The 16,800-nt window shown below is 41.4% G+C and overlaps 1 protein-coding gene across 1 annotated transcript in view; it reads right to left on the bottom strand.

Annotated features, from left to right (window-relative positions):
* Positions 1 to 1,635: 1,635 nt before the first annotated feature.
* The window catches only part of LOC114704256 (C2 calcium-dependent domain-containing protein 6), a 39,197-nt gene continuing 24,032 nt past the window's right edge, over positions 1,636 to 16,800 (bottom strand). The window contains exons 9-13 of the mRNA XM_028885403.2: positions 12,599 to 12,736; positions 8,561 to 8,666; positions 6,418 to 6,490; positions 3,467 to 3,504; positions 1,636 to 2,208 (exon numbers count right to left, since the gene is read on the bottom strand). Of these exons, the coding sequence (XP_028741236.2) occupies positions 1,840 to 2,208; positions 3,467 to 3,504; positions 6,418 to 6,490; positions 8,561 to 8,666; positions 12,599 to 12,736 (724 nt within the window). The 3' untranslated portion in view covers positions 1,636 to 1,839. The remainder of the gene's footprint in view (positions 2,209 to 3,466; positions 3,505 to 6,417; positions 6,491 to 8,560; positions 8,667 to 12,598; positions 12,737 to 16,800) is intronic.

Genomic DNA, 16,800 nt, shown 5'->3' with positions numbered 1-16,800 from the left:
TCTTTTGCCTGCTCTTGGGATCCTTTTCCTCCTGCTGGGCTGCAAATCCAAGAGTATACTGCAGTGCAAATCATACTTGATGGGTTTAAAGAAAATAAAAAAAGAGTGCACCGCATTGGGTGGGCAGGGAAGGGGGCATAGATCCAGGAGGAGTTAGGGAAGGGGTAAATATGATCAAATCCATTATATGAAATTCTCAAAGAATTAATATGTGGTGATATTTTATTTGTATGTTAATAAATAGAGTTTGCCTGGAGATCAGAGGTAACAGTAAGCCATAAACAGAAGTCAGGCAGTGGTAGCACACGCCCTTAATCTGATCATTTGGCAGGCAGTCTGTGTGTGTGTGTGTGTGTGTGTGTGTGTGTGTGTGTGTGTGTTCAAGGCCACACTAGGGAACAGAGCCAAGTGTGGTGACACACACCTTTAATCCCAGTATCGACCATAGAGACCTGGAGGTCTGTACAGACAGGCAGTGACAAGGAAGTGATGTAGCTGAGCTAAGAGCCAATGAGAGGGCAGAATAGCAAGGCAATAAAGGTGCAGGTTAGACAGGAAGTAACCCCTTTTGGGTAGCTGCAGAGTTGGAGATGTAAGGTTGGTAGCTATCACTATTTCTCTGATCTCTAAGGCTTTCACCCCTATATTTGGCTCCGTGTTTCTTATTTAATAAGACTTTGGAAATTCGTCTACACTAATACAAACAAAAAAATAAATTTGATTCAAGTATGAAAAATATAGGATATATATACATATATATATGAATAACAAAGATTGAAATAACTAAAATTGTTAGCATGGTAAGGGAATTATAACTATTGTTATTTAGTTTGTCTTTCATGTTTTCCGTTTTCCAAACATTTTTGTTTATCTGTGTCATAGCCCTGGCTGTCCTGGAACTCACTTTGTAGACCAGGCTGGCCTCGAACTCACAGAGATCCTCCTGCTTCTGCCTCCCCAGTGCTGGGATTAAAGGCGTGCGATGCCACCACCACCCAGCCTTTTCAAAACTTTTTTTTTTATGAGCATGGATTACCTTTGCATCAAGTAAAGAAGAACATTATTCTAATTATACTGCTTTAAGCTGCTGACTTAAGTATTAAATTCCCAGCTAGAGTCATTTAATACAAGTCTATCTTTTGAAGTTTCAGAAGGAATTTAGCGATGGCTTTGGTTCCATCAAGAAATGAGGACGAGAGCTAGACACTCAGATGTCAAAAGACAGTCCCTGGGATATTCAGAAGCAGAACCTTAACTGAGGTCTCTAACTCATTCTGGTCCTGCGCTGCCTTTTAAAATAGCTGCCAGCAACAGCGTTCCGATGGGATGGGGAGCCTGCCAGAAAGGGAGTGCTATGTGGAGAGGCTTACCTGGTGTACCTTACCTTTACAGTCAGAGTCTGAAACCAGGGGACACGCATGCTATGTTGTGTGCTATAACAGTTTAAACAATTCTACTAAAATAGTTCCCTAGGCTCTTCCGTCTCCTTTGAGTTTATGTTTGTAATCGTTACTACATTTTCAGCAGAATCACACACTAACCTGGGGATTAATTATTGACAGTTTGCTTTTCTTTCAAAAATTTCCCCCTTAACTGATCAGTACATACAGAGTAAGAACATTTAATATATCTAGAGACGTTTGAAGAATTTTAAATTTATTGGTATTTAATCGATTTTAAAAAATAATTATTTGGGGTTTGCCTGTCTGAAGTTTTGCTGTGGGGGAAACGCTTAGTTGAGCTTCTGCTGGATTTTGCCTTGGAAGCCACCTTTGACTTTCAAATCTCAGGAACCCAGACTAGGCCTCTCCTCTCAGCTCAAAAGTCTGCTTTGACACCTCATTCATTCGGAAAGAAACCTAAGCTCCTCCTCCTCCTCACGCTCTCAGGGTTTACGGGTACATGTCTCGACTTTACCTCCTGTAGAGAAGAGGCTATTCTTAAAATGCTTGAAGGTTTGGGGAGCAGCTGTTCATCCAATGGCGACATCACACTTTGCTCTTCCTGTGGCTTGTCTTCCCACACAAAAGGGGCGTGTGGATACTGCACCTCATCCTCCTCTATTATCTGCAGGCTGTGAATAGGGGGCAGCGGAATGTCTTCCGGCACTGATTCACTGCTTCTGTGAAGAAAGGGCTCTGAGTAGCCGTGGTCCGACAGTTTCAAAGCTGGTATTACCAGGTTTTCCTTATCACTCTTGTCCGTAGACTACAAAAAGATTAAGAAAATAAATGTAATCATTATTCACGAATGAGCATTTAAAGTTAATGAATCAAAATTCATTGCACCTTTGTCCTTTAAATACTACCATTGACATTTGTAAGTTAGAATGTTCCTCAAGAAGACATTGAGAAATCTTAGACTTGCCTGAGACTGTTATCCACAATCTGACAAAGGAGCGGTTTAGGGAGCAGCCCTTTGCATATGTCTGGATTGCATAAGTTGGTGACATGTTAAGGAAATCTGGGGGCTGTTGTTACATTGTCAGACCATTACCAATGTCCAGGATCAAGGGAAACTTTAGTATCAAAATGACACAAAGGGCAATATCGCAACTACATGATAAGATAAAGGAAAATGGAACAGCAAAACAATACCAAGAAAGGAACCATGAAGGCTAGCTTCTTAAGCTAAATATATTCAATGTTATACAAAAGTCTCTCCATCTTGCTTCCCTAACTCCTTTCTTTTACTTGGAAAAAAAATCATACATCATACATGCTGATTCTTCAACTGACATTTCGGAGTCACTGAGCCTGATGGAAATAATTAAGTAGCATCAAAAAGCAGAGGCAAAGTTTTTAATTCTTTACGGATTTACATGACGATTTATTCCTTAATAGAATGAAACATTCTATGAAGTGAATTCCACTTTTTCCTGATTTCTATGATGCAATGGATACTTTATTACACGGACCACATTCACAGCATGGTAAGTGCTTCTCGGGGAAGTAAAAACGTGGCCAGACCTTCTGCTTTCCAAGCCTATGCAGAGCTCCACGGGTTCCCCCTTTTCTTCCTTCACACCTTCACCCCTCTCCCTTGCTCTGCACTCTAAATGGTTACTGCTTTGTCCCCGAGTCTGCTTCCATGGAGTGATTTAACTTAAAGATCTCTAAGAGTATAGACACTGTCACAACAGAAGGAACTGGGTAACGTTAGGGATGCTTCTCGATTTGCTTCTGTCTTCCACTACTGACTATTCCATCCCTCCCCAGAATAATGACGATCAGAAATCCTCCGGGGGCTGGAGAGATGGCTCAGCGGTTAAGAGCACTGGCTGCCTTGGCAGAGGACCCGGGTTCGATTCCTAGCCCACCTGGTGGCCCACAACCATCTGTAACTCCCGTTCCAGGAGAGATTTAGCCCTCTTCTAGCCTCTGCAGGAACTAGGCATGAATGTGTTGCACAGGCAGGCAAGACACAAAATATAATAAATCTTAAAAAAAAAAAGAAATTCTCTTACCTCAGTTGAAATAGTATCAGATTTTCTATAATGGATATCTGTTTTAAAAAATAATGAATACGCCGTTTTATTTAAATAACATTGAATTACTCACATGTATCTACACTGATAAGCTATGGTTATAATTTTTCTCCCTTCAAGTAAAGAGTTATTAAACCAGCTATTCAAACATGAAAAGTACCTTAGTGAAAACAGGCTGACAAGTTTCTAGGACGATAGGGGGAAGCAGATAAGAAACAAGAAAATGTACGTATATATGAACATGTGTGAATGAACTGGTGTGTAATCTTCATACTGTTCCCTGAGTCCCAGCCATTTGGCAGTCCACTAACCATGTTCAAGGTTTCCATTCCCTCACATCCTGGCCAATGCATGTTCTCTTTTTGGTATCAACCATCGGACGAGGTCTAAGATGACATTTTATCATGACTTTGATTTACACCTAACTGATGATTAGTGATGCTGAACATTTGTCTTTCTCTTTGTAGAGATTTATATACAAGTGCCTAAGCCATTTTAATCAGGTTATTTAAATTTGATTTGTTATTGTTGTTAGTGAGTTGACAACATTCCTTATGTAGTTTGGATAGTACCATTTACCAGACACATGCTTTGCAGATGTGTGCATTACCTCTTCACTCACTCTTCCCTGTCCAAAGCTTTTTAGCGGGACACAGCCTGGCCATCTGTTTGTGCTTTGGGTTCGTGAACTTTTCCTGACTCATTAAAGGAATTCTCACTTGCACCAATGTCATTGATTTTTTTCTCATATATCACCTGAAAAATCTTACAGTTTCAAGTCTCATCTAAGTCTCTAATTCTCTTTAATTCACTTTCTCTTTCAGATAGCTCATGGGTGATAGGCAGAATGAAACTGCTTTTTGCATGATTTTATAACTTTCAGCTTTGTCAGATTTATTGGTTAGTTCTAGCGTGTTTTTCTTGTGGAGTCTTTTGGGTGCGGCACATACAAGATCAAGTCCTGTGCTGTCAAGCTGCCTTCTACACATCTGTGTCTGGACCCATATTAGTTCTGCTCTCAACCTTGGTGGGAAAAGCTTGTCTCTGCAGTGGGCAGCAGTCGGTGCAGAAACCCAGGGCTGGTCAGCGTGCTGAGAAGTGAGCACTGAGTGCAACATTTACATCAACCCCCTCAAGGAGTGTGGAACCAAGAGTAGAGAGACTTTCAGAAGACGGGGGCGGTGTGTGTGTGTGTGTGTGTGTGTGTGTGTGTGTGTGTGTGTGTGTGTGTGTTGTGAAATGCTGTATGCTGGATATAACGTAGGCATTGCACTCACAAACTCATAGCAGCTATGGTTACTTACACGAGACCTGTATAAAATCAAGCCAGTCAACACTCCAGCGTGGATGGGGCAGGCTCTCATAGGTTCTGCCCCTAGCTGGGGAGCTGCTGACATCGATGGCTGCTAGAGAAGGGACAGTCATTTTTCTTTGGGTGTGTGGCTGCTGGCAGGCTGCCTATGTTCCAGTGGATGCATACACACATGCATGCAGGCAGCACTCACGGGGCTCATGAGTTATTAAAAAAGGGACAATAACATGAAGTTGGGAAGCAAAGTCTTGGGATGTCCAGACGAAGTAAGGGAAGATTTGGATTGGATATAGCCAAGATACACCATATACATTGTAAGTGAAATTATGAAAGGCTAAATAGAGATTCTACAAATGTCAGGTCATGTCCTGTGAAAACAGAATTTTGCCATCGTCCTTTCTGAGTTGGATGGCATTAATCTCTTTTTCTTGACCAATTGCTCTATTAGGGATTCTAGTACTGTGCTCAATACAAGTCTCAGGGAACGACATCCTTGCCTTGTTCCGAGAAAAACTATACATTATAAAGTTGGGGGAGGGGCCAGGTATAGTGGCATGTGGAGGGCAAAGGTGGTGGATTGTTTGAGTTTAAGGCCAGCTAACCTAGTAAGTTTTTTTCTTTCTTTCTTAGATTTATTTTATTTTACGTATATGAGTATTTTCTTGCATGTATGTCTGTACATCACATGCGTGCCTGTTGCCTGGGAAGGTCAGAAGAGGGTGTTGGACAGGTGTTAAGTTGCAGCAAAAGTCTTGCAACATTAAATTATATTACACACTCAAGAATTAAAGACTTTAAAGATAGATAACCATGTGTTTCAAGGCAGTGGTATACCTGCACTTGCTTTCTAAATAAGTGAGAGATGTTTAGGTGACCGTGCAAACACCACTGCTCATTATCTAAACCTCTACTGATAATTTATGGTTAAGTTCTCAAGTTAGATAAGAATTGAATTTCCTCCACCATCATTTCTCTCTCTTTCTGCCTGTCTCTTTCTCTTTGTCTCTCTTGTCTCTGTCTCTCCCCCTCTCTCTATTACACACACACACACACACACACACACACACACACACACACACGCCCTACCTTAATAGTTCTACAGTTCAAAATGCTTAACAAAATATCTTTATAAACCTCACAGTTGAGATTTAAATTTTTCCTATCTTTAAGGAAGCAAAGGGCCATTACAATGCTTTCAACTCGTGGGGTTGGAGAAACGACTGAGCAGTCAGAGCACTGGCTGCTCTTGCAGAGGAACCAGATTCGTTTCCCAGCACCCAGGGATGGCTCACAACCACCGCTAACTCTAGCCCTAGGGGAAATGACGCTCTCTGATGGCCTCTGAGGGTACCAGGAATACACCTGGTACGCAGGCATGTGTGCAGACAAAACATCCACACACACATAAAATCATTTTAAAAGTTAAAAAACTCTTAATGGAGTCTAAAACTTTTCTTTGAAATTCTTACAAAATACAAATGTAATTTGTACAATAATAAAATATATATTGATGTATGACAAAAATAAAATCCATTTAAAACAAATTAGTAACTTTTATAACACCTTACTTTAATTATCTTAATAATAAACATAAAAATAAACATGATTTTTTTCTTACCATGTGATTCATTTTCATGCTCTTCTTCCAATAGACTATAATTGTGTTCAGATACTTCAATCAAACTAGCTTCCTAGACACACACAGAAAGAAAGAAAACATGTTAGGCAAAATACTTAAAGAACTAAAATGTTTCTGCTTTCATAATTTTATTTAATGAATATTATTAGTTTCTGTCATAAAACTCATAGATAAGAACACAAAATTAATACAAGGTTTTTTTTGTTTGTTTGTTTTTCTGGTTTTTCAAGACAGGGTTTCTCTGTGTAGCTTTGCGCCTTTCCTGGAACTTGCTTTGGAGACCAGGCTGGCCTCAAAGTGCTGGGATTAAAGGCGTGTGCCACCACCGCCCGGCCTAATACAAGTTTAATACACACACTTTTCCTCTAAATTTACAGAGGACAAGAAGAAGTTGGTGAGAAAGTCAACCCAAGGAGCATCATTTCAAGAGCAGTTGCTGCTCCTGAGAGAAGAAACCCGAGAATGGAGACTCTTAGCACTTAAGTCAGGAACTGCACGTAGAAGAGACCGAGAGGCCAGCAGCAATGTTAACTGTGCAACGTTACGCCGAGAGTGAGGACACCAGGGGATGTGTTTTCATTGCCTACATTATGGCCTATGTCTTTAAAATTATGTCTATATTTACAAAAGTCCAAGGAAATTTGTAATGTACCATGACATTGAACTTTTGTATAAAGTACCTTTAAAAATAAGAGCAAAAATCCACCCTCTCTAACAACTGTTCTAAGTTTTCCCCAAAATATTCACTCTATATTAATACATAGTAATTAATTTAACACCCATAACATTATATTGCTGCCCAATTATTACAGAGAAATTGTAAAACATAAAAATATCAATACAGTATGACTAGTATTTCAGGGTTGTGATCTCAGTAAATGTTTTATGTGAGCTAGGAATCCTTTATTTATTGACCAAAATGTGTAAGTTAGATTGAATATCTAAATTTCATTACATTTTTAAAAACCATTGCAGTTCAAAAATAAGGCAAAAGATCCCATTTAAAATTTGTTGAAAGATTTGAATAAATATTTATCCAAAGAAGATACACAAATGGTTGGTGTTTGAAAAAAGCGTTTCCACCATCCATCATCAGAAAAATGTAAACTAAAAATGCATGAGTCAGCACTTTGAATTCACGATAACGTCAGTAACATTAGGACCAGCAATAATGACTATGTGGAAAACTAACAAGTACCCAAGACTCAAAACCATCCCACATTTTTTTGGAATGTAAGATAGCAAAGCTGCTTGTAGAAATAATTTGGCAATTTTTCAAAACTTTAAATTGGGAATTGCCATTTGACCCAGCCCCTGGTCCTGGGCATTCCTGAAGGAAAATTAAAAACATTTGTTCACACAAAAACATCTATAAGAAAGCTAAGTATTCTGGTCCCCATCTGTGATCTGAGCACTTGGGAGGCTAGGGCAGAAAACTCCAAGTTTGAGGTTCGTCTGGGAAACTCAGTCCATCTCAAGAAAACAAAGAAGTCTGCCCATGAAAGTCCACAGCAGTATCCTTCACTATAGCTCAGTAGTATCTACAATAGTATATACATCCACATCAGTGGATGAACACATAAATAAAATGTATCTGGAAACAAATGGAATGCTGATCTATGCTACCAACAAGAAAGCACGTGGAAAACATTATGGTAAGAGAGAAAAACGTAAGCTACAAAGGACCATGTATTTACATATAATTCTACTTTTATGCAATGTTTGGAATGGGCAAATGTATATTTAAGAAAATAGATTGGCTGCTTCAGAGGGCAATTGGAGAACTGAGAAAGTATCGACTCACGGTGTTGGGCTACTTCTGTTTATAAATAGTAAAAATATTCTAAAATTGATTGTGGTAATGGATATGCAACTTGGTGGACAGACTAAATCCCACTGAAAGATAGACTTTAAGTTGGCCAATTAATTCAACCTTATAAATTATGAATAAACGCTTACCAGGTGGTACATTACTAATACAGAAAAGAATATGAACTGTGAACAGTATTTTATTTAATGGTAATAAGCAGTTATCTGATCAGACATTTTGCATGATCAAAGCATGTTTCTATTAAACAATGTAGGACATGCTACAGATGAGAGAACACATTTTGTCAGTTACCTCAGAATCTTGGTAAGCCACTTTGGGAGTAATAAGGTTCTTTAAGTACTCAGCTTTCTCCATCCATGTGTTCAGATTTCTATACTCCTTTTTCATTTTTTCCAACCTAAACAAAGCAATCAGCTATAGATGAAAAAAAGCAAGTGGTAGAGGGGTGTGTATATATCTTTACATATGGTAAAATTCACAGAAGAATAATACAATATGTTCCATTTTATAAGAAGTTCAAAAAGTGAGAAACTGACAATGTGATATCTAAGGATACAGTTAAAAGCAATGATTACAACAAAAATAAGGTCATGGGTATAGGAAATAATTAAAGAGACAGATGTCTCTCATAAAGGCATTTCTGACATTAGTGATAACGATGTAGTTCTTATACAGGTAATAACTTTATTATTATTATTTAAGCTTTATAAACACACTTCAAAAATTATTCAATAATGTATTATGTATTCTTGGTGTTTTAATTGCCTTATTTTGGTCAGTTTGGGCTGCAACAACAGAATACCATATATTGGGTGGATTAAACAACAGACATTTACTTCTCACAATTCTCAAGGCTAGATAGGATGTCTAATACCGAGGTGCCAGCTTGCCCAGATTCTGGTGAGTGTCTCCTGGCTTCAGGTGGCCATCTTCCTGTATCCTCCTAGTGGAGGGATGGATAGCATGTCTTCTTCTCTTTTTGTAACTTTTATAAGGACATTGATTGCATTACAAGGACTTCATCCTCAAACTTAATCCAGCCCCAGTTATTTCCCTGAAGCTCTACCTTAAATATTGTTACATCAGAGATTAAAACTTTAACATATTAATTGAGAAGGATGGTGGTGTAACTCAATGATAGAGAGCATTTGCCTAGAATGCTTGAGGCCCTGTGTTCAGCAGTAAGAATTGGGATCGGGGAGGGGGAAAACACCTGGTCTACTACTTTCCATACTTTCCTGGTCTACTACTGCCCATGCTTTTTGTCACTGAATGTATATATACTATTTTTTCAACAAAGCATGCACTCCCCTTTAAAAATATTCTTGCTTCTTAACTGATATGATGTACATTATATGGCGAATTGCCCTGTGCTGCTGGAGCTCACTGAGAAGATGTGGAAGTGGGAAATCTGGGATGACAGAGGCTGCAGAGGCAGCAGTTTCTGAGTCTTTTCAGTTCCCTGCAGAAAGTAATCGAATGTAAGAAGCAACCAAAAGCCCGTGAGTGGCATTGATAACAAACCTCATAGCAAAGTATTTAAAACCAAAAAGTCAGTTTAGAGGACTTCCATATATAAGAATTCAGGGAACACTGTGTTTGGCTACAATGTCTCCTAACTACTTTTCTCTTCAAAAGTCTAATTATAGAACTCCCCATGTATTTATCCCCAAGGATGGTCATGAGACTTGCCTTGGCCAGTGGGACACCACTAATGCGACATAAACCTAAGTACGAGGAGCATTTGCACAGTAGTGCATGCCCCTCTTCAACTCTGATTTCAGAATGCCATTCTGTAATGAAGCCAGGACAGCCTACCAGAAGCCACAAGGAAAACTCAGGGCTCAGCTCTTAGCTGGAACCAACTGGGAAGACACAAGGAAAACTCAGGGCCCATCTCTTAGCTGGAACCAACTGGGAAGACACAAAGAAAACTCAGGGCCCATCTCTTAGCTGGAACCAACTGGCTGATGGGTGAGCAAAGCTTTCTTGTGTTTCATCTATTCCTGGTACAAATGAACCCAGCCATGAAGAAAAGATAAAAAGGGTAGTCTACAGAAACTTGCAACAGACCTACATTCAGGGTGGTTCTCAATGCAGCAAGAGACAACCAATGCATTGCTTTTGAAGGATGATCAGAAACCAACCTAAGAACCAGGTGTGACTGAAAGAAAAAGGCAATCCAGCATTCACCCATCCTTCCCTACAGAGAATGTTAACACTGGGCAACCAAGAAGGAGATTTATAAAATTATTCCATTTAATAAAAAAAACAAAGTGGTAGAATTAGAATAACACTATTTTGATAGTGTATTTCCAGAAATACAGTATGGATTCTAACAAAAACTAACAAATTAAAAAAATTGCAAAGGTGTAAAATAAATAAATAAATAAATTGCAAAGGCAAGCATCACGTGCTGCATGATGAAAGGACCCAATATCAGTCTTACCAAAGAAATGGTACCAAACTGAGCTGACTCTTGCATTGTGTGTCCATTTGGGGACACACAAATGACAGAACAGATTCAATCTCAATATAAAGCTGTAGTCAACAAAATGGAAGGTGCTGCCCTGAAACATCATCAATAAGGGATTATGGCTTCAGCATATGAATGTGCGAAGCATAAACATTCTATCTGTAGCAACTATTGCTATTTGGAACCTAGATCTGGTAACTCTGACACCTGGCGCTCCTGTAAGTCTGTGCTTAGTGTATTTGTTTTCACTGTTTGTTCTTAGGGTGTGTGTGTGTGTGTGTGTGTGTGTGTGTGTATGTGTGTGTGTGATAAATACTACATTCTCTTGCATATAGCTGTCTTCCTGAGTGCAGGACATTGCATTTGGAACTTTGTAGAATGAATTTGAGGCTCTTGTGTGTTTTTTCCTCTGGGGAAGGCATGCATTTACCTCTGGCAGCCTGCTAGGTTAAGAACCCTGGTAACTCAGATCACCTCAAAGCATTTGAGATTAAGATTAGAGTGATCAAACCTGGCTTCCATTCTCAGAAAGATCAGTGTTTTTCAGGCTCACTCTTACTTCTACCTCCAGAGTAGGGACCAGTGGTATGGATCAGTGGTAGGAACTGAGGGAACTAGGCCATGGCATTTAGACACAGTCTGTCATAGCTCACTGGCAGCCCATGTACAAGTCTGGGTATTATGGAGCTCATCGTCTTTGGGATATGCTGACCTCCGGCTTTTGCTGCTTCAGGGCTGCGTGTCTACCTTAGCTCTGCTCAGCTTTTTATCATCTTGGCTGCCACCAAGTCCTTTGAAAATGATGGCGCCAAACAGCAGACTCAGCATCCCTGGACCTCTGTATTTCCTGGAATCTTGGATCAGCAAATACTCACTTTTATAACTCATTGCTTTCAAATAAAATTTCAGAATCTATTTCATCCAGATTTTGTTGTCGATGTTATACAGTGAGATAGTCTGAAATAACCTAGGAGAACCTACATAGAAAGTGAGTATGTGCACATATTAGTTATCATCTTCATAAATTCATTAACGTGAGCTGGATGACCAGAGGACACACCTTTGCCCTCTAATCTGACATCTTGTCTGTTTAGCCAAGACTCACTGAATATCTACTGTATGTCATGTATTCTCCAAGTACCAAATACACAATGGTATGTTTCAAGGACCATACACTCTTTTCTCAAAACAAAATAAAACAAAACAAAAACCCCCAACAAACCCCTTAAGAATGGAATGGTTAGAGACTGAAAAGGTAAACAAACACATATTAAATTATAGGTCATGAAATGAATTCAGCCAGTGTCATGATGCTGGATCTCTTCACCAGAATTAGGAGAAATAAATGCCTACAGATTAAGCCACAATGCCTGTGGTAATTTACAGAGGTCTGGACTATTTAGCACAAAGACTACTATGACCAAGGGATGAGAAGGCAAGGCTGAGCATTTCGGCAGAAAGAGAGGAACTGTGCAAAGCCATGGAAACCCCATAACTGAGGGAGAAAGTAACCAAAATCCAAGCTTGAATTAGTTCAAGAGCAGATTAAAAAGAAAGGACGAGCCAGTGAGATGGAGCGTGAGCCAGAGGAACCGAGAGGAGGCTGAGGAAAAAAGAGCACAGGAGACAGAGAAGAGACGCGCCTGAAGAAAGCAACTTGTTTTCTTTCTTATGAATGGGTTTTCGCCTCTTTTCTTACCATAATAAAGTCCTAATTTGCTGAGAAATGGTCAATGGACACATGAAACAGCATCACAATGAGCATTCCCGGGCCAGCGGGGAGCCCGTGGCTCAACACGGGGAATGTGGAATGACACAGACGACATGGACATACATGAAATGTGGCTCGTTACCTTTCCCGGGGTTTCTCACGGAGTTTTTCAAGTCGCACCGCCGCAGATGGCTGGCTGGCTTCAGCAGACCCGACGGTAACGTTCAATTCTGGGGATAAGAATGCTGGGTATTCTACTCGCTGTGGAGTAATGACATTTCTGAAAAATGGTAACAGAGTTAAATGCCAACGTTATATAAAAGCTCATCCCTAAAGTCAGTGTGGTCGCTGCTGTTTTGAACTGTTTTCTTGTACCAGCTCACCCACTACCATGGGCCGTCAAGAAGACGGAGCGAAGGAAGAAGGTAAGAATCAGAATGGGGGGGGGGCAGTGCTCTCACAGGCCGTCAAGAAGACGGAGCTAAGGAAGAAGTGCTCTCTTGGTTACTTGTCCTATCAAGGTTGTGGGCAGGAGGGATGGAAAAGGAGGAGATGCAAAGTAAGGAGAAATACAAAGTATTCGAGTCTGGTCCTTCGACCACTATTTATAGCCAAATCTGCCTTCAGAGTCCCTCATTCTCTCGAACAACTAATTCTATGGACTAGGTTTTGTGCCGGTACCATACACATGTGTCTGTCTATATTGATTGTCTTATTCCATCAAACCCACAGGATAAGAATTATTGAATCCACCTGACATACAAGAAAGCCAGCAGTAAAGAGGTTAAACAATTTCCTTACACGTCTAACAGCTAGGGAGTGTCACAGTTAACACTTGGCAGTTCTGTAAACACTCGCCCTTGCTATATACAGAGATGAGCACCTTAAGTGTAACGTGTTCAAAAATAGAATGCACAACTTCTCCATTCTCTAACTAGGTCCTTTCCATAGTATTCCCCGGTTCAAGAAGTAGTAGCACCACATGGCTACCCAGTGGTCTGTAATGAGTCTTTCTCTGTCCCATCAGCCAGCTCCCAAATAATGACACGGAGACTTATTATTAACAATGAAAGCTTGGCCTTAGCTTAGGCTTGTCCCACTAGCTCTTATAACTTAAATTAACCCATATTTTTATTAATCTACATTCTACCACATGACCTTTACATCTCTCCCATTCTGTGTGTCCGACTCATTCCATGTCTCCATGGTGTCTCCTCTGAGCCTCAATTATCTCCTCCTACTTCCTCTCTCTGCCCAGGAAGTCCTGTCTATACCTCCTGCCTAGCTATTGGCCATTCAGCTCTTTATTACACCAATCACAGCAGTATGTCTTCACACAGTGTACAAATATCCCACAACAGTGGTCTGCCTGACTCTGCCTCCCAAGTGCTAGGTTTAAAGGCATGTTCACCACTGCCCAACCTTTCTTCAATCATTCCAAACCTCCAAATGAAAACAATCACATGATCACAGTTCCACCTGACATGATACAACTTCCCTCTGCCAACAGACCAGAAGAGGAAATAAAGTTTTGAGTCATGTTTACTCTTCTCAACATTCCAAAACTTCAAAACTTCAGTTTTGTGATGTTGTATGATGTAGGGATAAGAGAGAGAGAAAAAAACAAAACTACTTACACACACACACACACACACACACACACACACACAAATATATTCATAACTAACTGGTGAGGTGTAACTTAAATTGCTACATGGTCTTTTATAAAAAAACAAAAACAAAAACAAAACAAAAAACCCAGAGCCTGATATTTGGGTGAATGCTGAAAGATGAGAGAGATAAGCCACCTCTTGTCTCTAGGACTCCCAGCCTGAAAAGCTTTCCTCAGCTGAAAGACGTTAGTTCCTGTCTCCTCCTGCCTTATATTCCTTTCTCCTCTCACTCATATCACTTCCTGTCTCAGCTTTCCTAGTGCTGGCATTAAAGGCCTGTGACTCCCAAGTGCTGGAATTAAAGGTGTGTGCCACCACTGCCTGGCTTCTGTGTTTAATCTGGTGGCTTGTTCTGTTCTCTCATCTTCAGGCAAATTTATCAGGGTACCCAATATATCACCACAGTGAGGAAATACAAGAGGCACACCCCTTGTTTCTGTAAGTACCCCTATGCCACAGCCTATACCTTTTCTCCCATCACTGCCCATTCCGTCCTTCCTCTATGCTAGCAAGCGCTTCAGCTGGATCCTTCCCTGGCGGTGTGGTTAAACCTTTCCTTCCTCAGGGCCATGAACAGTCCTGTGCCAATTAATATGTTGTAGTTTTCTTACGAAATTCCAATTCAGGGCCCGTGAGATGGCTCAGCAGGTAAAGGTACTTGCTGCCAAAACTGAACCTGAATTCGATCCCTGGCATCACGAGGAAGAAGGAGAGACCCAACTTCCACAAGTTGTCCTGACTTCCATTTTAGATTTCATTTATTTGTGTGTATTGGTCTTTTGCCTGCATGGGTCCTGAGCACCATGTGTGTGCAGTGCCCATGGAAGCCAAAGGAGGGTGTCAGACTTTGGAACTGGAGTTACAGGTGGTTGTGAGCTACCTTGTGCTGGGAACTGAACCCTGTGGTGATAGTGTGTTCCCCAAAATATTGTGCACCCTAGTAAACTTATCTGGGGTCAGAGAACAGAACAGCCACTAGATATAGAGGCCAGAAAAGGGTGGCACACACGCCTTTAATCCTATCACTTGGGAGGCAGAGATCCATCCGGATCTCTGTGAGTTTAAAGCCACACTGGAAACAGCCAGGCGTGGTGACTCGCGCCTTTAATCCCAGGAAGTGATGGCAGAAAGCAGAAAGGTATATAAGGCATGAGGACCAGGAACTGGGTTAGTTAAGCTTTTAGGCTTTTGAGTAACAGTTCAGCTGAGATCCATTTGGATGAGGACTCAGACGTTTCTAGTCTGAGGAAACAGGATCAGCTGAGGAACTGGCGAGGTGAGGTGGGTGTGGCTTGTTCTGCTTCTCTAATATTCCAGCGTTGACCCCAGTACCTGGCTCCAGGTTTGCTTTTATTAATAAGACCCTTTAAGATTCATGCTACAGAACCCCAGTCCTCTGGAAGAATGGCCAGTGCTCTTAACCACTGAGCTATTTTTCTAGGCCCCCACACAGTTTTTAATGCAAAAAACCTTTAATGGTGGGGAATGGTAACATTAGGAGACTCCTCCCCTTTTGCCAGGCTTTCCGTAGCTTTACCAGGGCAGTGACTCCCTCCTTTGCCTGTGGATGCTGGGTCATGAGGACCCCGTGGCCATGTGGTTGGTTGCCTTCACTTCTAGTTCAGGGCGGCACAGGAGAAGGCCCCCGGAACAGGAGAGGAGGTTGGGTTCATGAATCACGAGGAGTGGTGATGAGCAGCTGTTCTCACTTCCACTCTTGGATTCATGGACCACTGAATGCTGGCTGTGGGGGAAAACACACCAGGTTCCGGTAACTGACTCAGAGTGTACAAAACCTTCTGGAGAACCTTGCCCAGGTCCGAGTGTTTCTGCTGTGACTGACTTACGAGAGAGGCCATTCCATTCTTAAGTTGAGGGGGTTGTTTCAGGGCGGTAGGGAACATAGTAAGAACGGATCTCATGGATCATGGATAGACTATTGTACTGCATTTGCTGTGAATTGAGTTCTCCAGTCTGAACCCCACAGTGTGGAATACCAAGATGGTGGAAGGGACATGTTTAAGTCTACAGAAAAGCAGCGCATATTGGGAAAGCCCAGCTGTGTCCAGAATAAGCACCTTTATCCAGGGTAAGTAAGTAATCCCATGCACCATTTCCATTGGATGGTGTAGCATCACCGGGACCCCCAACTTCATGGCTGAGGAGTCAGACACCCCTCAGTGTGATGGCAGCTGAGGTTCCATGGTGACCTGATGGCCTCTGCTTACACATTCAATCTCTACTAAGCTTCTCCAGTCGTCCGAAGTCCCTTCTCAAAAGCAGAGCTGTAATTTGTAGGGCATCAGGGTTCCATTCAGACATTCCAAGGACGGATTGTATAATTCACCCACAGGGGCCTCCTCAAGGAGCCCAACGGCACCTCTCTCTTTCACTTATGTGCGAGACCCCTCAGGCCTGTTGGGTCACACTGGCCCGGCAGCCTGCACCTGCTCACAAAGCCCCTCTCACGTGGAGCTGACTCAGGACTTTCTTGGTCCCTGGGTAAACTGGCCAGAACAATGCACCCAAATGAAGAACGGGTTACCTCCAAAGTCGAAATCGGTCTGCTGGCTGTCGAAAGGGAAAGTTGCGACAGCTTCCCATCCCTGTAGAAGTTTGTTTGCTTGCTATAGAGCCCATCTGGAAGTAACAGCTGGGGTGCTGTGGGGTG

This window comes from Peromyscus leucopus, chromosome 13 (assembly GCF_004664715.2).
Source record: "Peromyscus leucopus breed LL Stock chromosome 13, UCI_PerLeu_2.1, whole genome shotgun sequence".
NCBI lineage: Eukaryota > Metazoa > Chordata > Mammalia > Rodentia > Cricetidae > Peromyscus > Peromyscus leucopus.
The sequence above is the reverse complement of the archived record's forward strand: the minus strand, read 5'-3'. Positions and strand labels throughout refer to the sequence as shown.